This window comes from Montipora foliosa, chromosome 9 (genome assembly GCF_036669935.1).
Source record: "Montipora foliosa isolate CH-2021 chromosome 9, ASM3666993v2, whole genome shotgun sequence".
NCBI classification, from domain to species: Eukaryota; Metazoa; Cnidaria; class Anthozoa; order Scleractinia; family Acroporidae; genus Montipora; species Montipora foliosa.
The window spans coordinates 6146108-6153607 of record NC_090877.1 but is presented as its reverse complement, the minus strand read 5'-3'; the positions used below and the strand labels follow the sequence as shown (position 1 = coordinate 6153607).

At 38.9% G+C, this 7500-nt stretch overlaps 2 protein-coding genes across 6 annotated transcripts in view; both read right to left on the bottom strand.

Moving 5' to 3' along the window:
- LOC137971946 (retinoic acid receptor RXR-alpha-like) overlaps nt 1–4937 on the bottom strand; it is a 9152-nt gene extending 4215 nt beyond the window's left edge. Inside the window, exons 1-3 of one of the 5 annotated variants that reach the window (XM_068818694.1) lie at nt 4796–4932; nt 4513–4633; nt 2643–2802 (exon numbers count right to left, since the gene is read on the bottom strand). In XM_068818694.1, the coding sequence (XP_068674795.1) occupies nt 2643–2802; nt 4513–4557 (205 nt within the window). In that variant the 5' untranslated portion in view covers nt 4558–4633; nt 4796–4932. Of the gene's footprint in view, nt 1–374; nt 1235–2642; nt 2803–4311; nt 4755–4795 lie in introns of those variants that run through there. The other 4 variants (XM_068818693.1, XM_068818695.1, XM_068818696.1 and 1 more) reach the window with 4 other exon arrangements.
- A 2009-nt stretch (nt 4938–6946) lies between these two features.
- The window catches only part of LOC137970725 (uncharacterized), a 2988-nt gene continuing 2434 nt past the window's right edge, over nt 6947–7500 (bottom strand). The window contains exon 4 of the mRNA XM_068817265.1: nt 6947–7500. This exon is cut by the window's right edge and continues 328 nt beyond it. The gene's annotated coding sequence lies outside the window, so the exon portion shown is untranslated.

The window sequence follows — 7500 nt, the reverse complement described above, 5'->3', positions numbered from 1 at the left end:
AGTAAAAATTACCCGTTTGATTGAAAGTCTTAGCGCTGTTTTCTCATATCAATTTTTTCACTTGAAGAGGACACTTTAAAGAGCTAAAACTCAAAAGGAATTTGTCCGATTGCCCCCAAATTTTGACAGTGGTAAATTAACATACACGTATAAACAACAAAAATGTGTCTGCGAATTAAGTTCTATGTATTAAAATGACTACAAGCAAGACTTAACTGCTACGCCAAATGAAAACTAGCTCGACGATGACAAAGTTTGAGAATTTTTTCTACAAAACGCGTAAAACCGAACTCGCTTAGCTTCGTTCAATAAAGAACCAAATAATAACTCGTGAGCGAAACAATCGGATTCCTAAATAGAAGTTACATAATTACCTTCTGCAACCATTCCGACTGTTAAGCACTTTTTTAGCCTACAGGCCTGGCATTTGGCTCGTGATAATTTGTCAACGGAGCAGTCGTCTGTAGCCTTCACACATTCGTATTTATCACCTAAATTTTTTTGCACTGTTCTTTTAAAGAAACTCTTGCATCCCTCGCAAGTATTTGCACCATAATGGTAGCCAGATGCATTGTCGCCACACACGGCGCACCACTTCACACTTGTATCGTCCTCTTCTGACATGTTAACACTTTCCCAATACCTAGATTAAGATTACGAACGAAAGCTTCTTCGTAATGTCATTTGCTGCATTTGTAGGCTTGTAGTTCGTTTCACATCACTTGCAGCTTTCACTTTTAGCTTGACGCAAAGAAAAGCGACATTCCTTTAGAAGAAACAAATAATCGCCAACTAAAACGCTACTAAATATTTTCAACAAACGTTACAGGAACTTAGAACTTTTCCTTTCCCTGCGAAGCCTTAGTATCCCCAAACTTTTGCAAAGTTCCCGAAAAATATCTGTTCCCCACGGTTCGGAGTCCATGTGATGACGTCATTCTGTATTTAAAATTCTATTTTTTCCTGTCGCACTCATGTAGTACTTTCAGGAACTTGGGAATACGGAACACCGGAACATCCCGGAACATTCCTGAACACCCAAAAAGACCGGAACAGCACCTGAAATCTGGAAAACCCCCAGAAAACCCGGAACATCTCCCAAAATACCAAGAAAAGCCCAAAATCTCTAAAACCAGATCGTGCAAATATATTACCATTGCCTACAACTCTACTGTGTTCGTGTAACGGCGTTTTCACAGACCGATTTATTTTTAGATTGAATTTCCCGCGAATGAGACTCCCACAGGAGCCCGATGACCAATTACAAGAAATTAAGCTGACGTCATAGGGTCACCGAACTGGAACTGCCTTTGTTTTTTCCGGAAAAGATGGTCTAAAAATAGATTGGTCTGTAAAAATGCCGTTACATAGGCCCAGTATGGGAGCTGTAGGCTCCGGGTCATGGGTTCCTGATCACACGCGTGAGCTTTTCTAAACTACATCCACTGATTGCACATAAAATAATTTGATTTTACCTTCACAATCTCGAAAACCTTTACAAGCGTCACACAGTCACAATTTTTTTACCGGTTTCCCGCAGTCTATCCTCTCTTGCAGGGATTAATACCAAGTATAATTATCGAAAAAGCTATTTCTGAAGCAGAATATAGATATATTTTCGTTTTGCTTTGAAGCGTTAAAAATGCAAGATACTCATAAATATAAGAAATTCAGTCATCTTCCAGCTGTTCTTGAAGGATTAAGAAAATGGAAACCTATTTTGCTTCATGAAAACGCGTTAACACTGTAAAACGTACAATCGATAAGATAGTACTCGTAATAAACATTTAAATTAATTAACAGGCGTATTATTTGACAACTTCAAAAAACCGAGAAGGCACTAGACTGCAAAACAGTCGTATTTTTTGCGAACGCAAGCAACGCGATAAATATTCAAACAAAACGGCGAAGGAGAATGGGGAGAGACGCGAAACACCCCAAGAGACGCCCTACGGGCGTGTGAGGCTCGCGCGCTTCACACGCGAGCATGACGCTTACGGCTCTTCGCGCCTTCCGAAAATGGAAGAAAACGACTGTTTTGCAGTCTGAGAAGGCACTTAGGGTTGTTTCTACTATCTCTACACTTCTTCTTCTTACCGTGCCAATATAATGGCATCCGCGATGCTCGAACCCCTGCGACACTGGTGCAGTGCTCTATCAACTGAGCTAGGAAGCCAACTAGGAGCTGGTCATTTTGCTGATTCGTAGTATATCCGGAAGTGATGAATAAATGTCTGTGACTATATGAATTTCATATATTTGAAATGCGGATTAATTAAAAAAGCTCGGATGGTCGAGGGCAAAAAGGAGAATATAGGTGAGAGATAATCTCGTACCCAGATCTCCCACGGTCATACGGAAAGGAGACCTGGTAGACACCGCGGCAAAATGAGTGCGCAGGCTTGAGCCTCGCGCGAATCCTTTCCACGCGCGAGGGACTGGTACCAATTAAATTTCCAATAGAAACAACAGCGCGGCAAAATGGCGGCAATTTAAATTCTCTGTGTTTGTTTTCATTTTGCGATGATAAGGACAACACTACTTTGATAAGGTTTAAATTTTGAAGAGAGCTTCCCGAAAGACTAATCTTCCGTGTGTCTTTTCAAACCAAAAAACTATAGTTCAAACCAGGAGAATTTTACCTTGCATTCGAGCGCTAGAGCAAAAGGACGAAGCTCGTAATGTTATTAGTCGCGATGGTCTCTGCATTGGTAAACTGTGCACTGAGAAGGAAAACGCCGGGTAAACATCTTTGCAAGGGCAGAATGATAATTCCTTCCGCGAAGATGGCTTATGTTGCTCCTGTTGAATGAGGAAATCGTCTGTTTGTTTCATTGCAATCATTTCAAAGTGAGAAATAAGCTTAAGTTCTTTCCATGCCCGCATCCCACTCAATCGGCAACATGGATAAGTCACTTACCTGCTCTCCATTCTCATATTTTACAACACTAGTTACTTTTACAAGAGCGAGGCAATAAAATAAAGAAAATAAGTCTTAATTTTAAGAGAGGATCGCAAAAAAGTTTTGAAACTAAGTATAAATTTGACTCCAATGCTACTTGATGTTTCCCTTTTACTTGGAGTTTGGTAGTGGTCCATCGTTGAAAATATTTTTCCCGTATTTTTCCTGCAGCTGACTGGTAACTGTAATTTTTTTCTCCAGCTTTGTCGATCACCTTGTAGAGCCTTGCTGGGATGAGGGTGGGGAGACATGAGACTCATGATAATGAAATAAGAAACCATTCACCTGCATGTGTTTGGAAAATACTGATTTCACTTTTGCATGCATTGCACAAGCAAAAATCCAGCCTAAATTTTGCACTGTGTGTAAAGGTACTGAGAAAGGAATGTAATCATACATTCAGCAAGACTAGAGGCATTCTGCTTCATACTCTTAACATTTTATTATGCACAACTGATCCAGTTTCACTACCCAATGATAGACCCATAATGGCTCTATCTGGACCCACAATGACTCTATCTGATTCCTTTTCAACAACAACAACCACAACAACTACTATGGTACGTGTTACCACAAAACACAATATACAGTAACACAAATATCTCTCTAATTTTATTGTTGTAAGTACCGTATATTCATTATTAAGACTATTACAAGTAGGAGCGTTCTCAGAAGTTAATATCCAAACTCATGCTCAGCAAGAGAAAGACTAGAATAACATACAGCTGTATTAATGAAAGTAAGCCAGTTTACTTGAATTAAAAAACCAAATTATATTTGCTTGTTCAAACATTGACTTAGAAGGTGTGGCAAGTAAATAATTATCGTCCCTTTTCTAGACAATTTTGAAGAGCTGTTTGGAAACCATCTCGTATTAATCACTGACATGCTCACATCTGTGATGTTGATTTGCAGTAATACTGTTGTCATCATGCAGGATCTCATGCAGGAAAAAATAAGAGATGAATAACAACCCTGGCTTTTTTCATCACAAAACCAATAAAATATTCTATGCTGAAATCCTCATCACAATCTCTGAAAACAATCTGGAATGTTGCTTGGCATGCATGGTTTGACCAGATCAGCACACACACACCAGGAAGAGTTTTAGACTTAAGCACTGGAATAAGAATAAATGACATGTTTAAGAAACAACAGGAAACTGATCAAAGTAAAACAATAATATTATTATCACTTGGTCATTTTCATGCACAGATGTCACTACTTGAAAAAAACATGGAAATCTGTGCCCTATTTGTAAAGATCCCTTTATAAAAAAACTAAACAACTTAACTGACTCCCTTAATGAGAGGTTTTGTCTAACAATGCAGATAAAAACAGTTGCTCACATCTTGAAAGTAATGACAGTCAAAATGACAGCCAGCCAGATATCAACACTTTCCACAAGATTTCTTCAGGTCAGATGACTGGGATAATGAAATCAACAGAAATCTAGAGATCAATTAAATTTAATCATACCACAACCTAGTGTGTCCTGCAAAGCAACACAGAGCTGGAAAAGAAAGAGCATCACCATCTACCATACAAACCATTGCTCTTGCTGTGGAGAACCAGGTCACAGAAAAATCCATCATGATGGCTCTCGTATCACATGTCAGATGTTAAAACTTCTGTTTTGTCAAAACCCTCCGCGTTTTTAGAGGAATTGCCCTTAGGCGAAAAACAGTAAACAAAAAGTGTTTTCAGTTTAAAATTTACAACTTTTAGGTCTTTAACGGTGTGACCGAAACACGAGCAAACATGGTTTGGCAAAGATAACTTCCATGGAAACGACATAAACAAATAAATATTTCATGTCTAAAATAAGCTTACCTCCTTTGACTTTCTCGTTGGAAACAACTCGGAACTACTGTTTAGTTTTTCTGTCGAATCCATGTTGAGCGTGAGATCTTCATCATCAAAAGGTCCAGTAGACTCAAAAACAAAGAGCTCAAAAGCTCGAATCAAATGAATCAAATGTGTTCGAAGCGGAGCATGCGCACTCATTTTGCCGCGGTGTCGACCTGATAAAGTTCGATTTCGAGCATGCTCAGTGCCAGCGAGGCCCGAAATACGGGCTTTTCTATCACTGCCCATGTTCGTACTCTCTGTTGTGATTTTGGGTGATTTTGCGGAATAAGCATGGATTTCGAGAGTATTCTTTAGCTCGAAGAGATTCTTTTGGGTAGAGGACAAGGAAACCTTAAACTTAAGCCGAAACAGAAAGAAGCGCTACAGGCGATTGTTTTTTGAACGGTCGAGATTTAATTGTCGGAGGCTTAATCAATAAACGAGTGCTATTTTCTTCACACGATCTCGTGCAAAGTGTAGTTAATCTAAGCGTAAAATTCACAATTGATCACTACTTAATTCGCGAGTCACGCTTTAAGAACGTGAAATACTGTTTTGAATAAATTACATTACGTTCTAATTCGCTTCGCTCAAACGAACGTAAAACATTTTACCCTTAAATTCCCGTAATACAAACAAATACCACGAGAAATATGGTAGGATGCGCAAGCGTATCCAAAACAGTTTATTATAAGATAGAAATTACAAAAAGAAATTGTTACTGCACTTTTTTTTTTTTTTTTTTACAACTCTTTTAGATACTACTGTATGCAGAAACTAATCTACGCTCCATAATACGTTACAAACCTAAATACTTAGTTACATGCAACCTGTTTTCAAGGCTTTCTTCAACATACATATCCTTGGCAGAATCAGATTTCCACCTACCAGGAATTTTAAGTAGTCTTTCTGGAATCGAATTCCTACTATGGCGTACGGCAGCTGTAATGCCACCGGATCTTTAACTATGAAGACCATAAACATTAGGGTTGTATAGCCCAGCTGACTTAAGGTATCCCTTAAGATATCTCTACAGGTAGTATAAGAAATCTTTCCGCTCCTCAGGGTATAGCTAGAAGTACTACGGTGAAAAACAATTGGTCTAAATAAAGGGGAGGACTGTCTAAGTCAATACCAGATAAATCTAAATAACGTTGTAAAACACCAACAGGACAGTACTTAGATCCAGATGCACTAATATAGACGAAATTCCCTTCCCTATAAACATCTGTCTTACTACGAGGCACAAAAATTCTTATATAATCGCTGTGAAATTCGATATGCTCCGGAACGATATTGCATAATTCGTCATAACGAAAAAACCCTGCGAAGGCTAAAGAGCACAACGCAGCAATACGGAGATTCTTTAAATTAGCATCTTTCCTGTTATGAATATCTAAAATACGCCTTATAATTTCTGTGGAAATAGGCTTCTTTTTCATAACTGGCTATGACTTCTGGCGTTTAGCGGATTCGACGACATTTCTGCAAAATTCGCTATCTAAAGGATTACGGATCCAAACTAGGGACAAAAGAATGTAACCATTTAAGGGCCGCATGGGCTAAAATTACTGAGGAGCTAGAAGCGGAAGACTGCTGAACTTCAAACAAATATAGAGAAACAACACTAAGAGGAAAAGGTAACTGCATGTTGAACTGTCTACTTTTAGACCAGTCCAAGAACTTTCTGATAACACGAACGTAAGCTTTAGTGGTCGAATCCGACCTGGACTTCAACATAACATTTAGCACTTCATAAACGTTGATTGAAGAAAACTGTTGAAAGCCTTTCCAAGAATTACTTGATAGCATAATCTGTAAAGACAAGAACAAAACATACATACTAGAAGAACAAAAGAAAGACAGAACATCCTTTAATAACCGTACAAAAATCAGTCATTGATGAGGCCAGTGCCACGTAAGACGTTAAATGATCGTATGGGCCAGTGCCGCGTAGATCAACAACCATTGATGAGGCCAGTGCCACGTAAGACGTTAAATGATCGTATGGGCCAGTGCCGCGTAGATCAACAACCATTGATAGGCCAGTGCCACATAAATCAACTATACTCCTATTAGGACAGCACCATATGAAATGACAGACCAAACATTAGGCCAGTGCCTTACAAATAAACGGCATACTGCCTTGGCCAGCGCCAACAACTGAAAAAACATAGGCTAGTAGACACACCGTCCAATAAATTAATCAGTAAATTTTTAGATTTAAGATAATGTAATACGCGTGGGATGATACCAACTGGATGGACTACTAAGCAATTTTCCCCTCGAAGAGACTGAAAGAAAAATCAACACCCGAGGAATTGGGATTCCAAAACCTCGAGAAATACCTGGGGATCTTGCGGTTATAATAATTTGCAAAGCAATCTACACTATGCAGACCCCACAAGCCATCGAGAAAAAGAAAAAATTCTTCAGTAATTTGCCAATCATCAGTATCAATTAAACGACTTATATAAACAGCTTGTTGATTCGAAGTGCGAGGGATCCACTGTACATCTAAATGAATTCCCGATCGGATACAAATATCAAAAATCCCTCTGGCCATTTGTGCAAACCTAATTTCATGCTGCCCACTTCAACAATCTGAGCAGCTACTTGGCTATCCGTAAACCACTTAACATGTGATCCAACACTGAGGCAACTGATTGCAAAGAAACTCAATAACA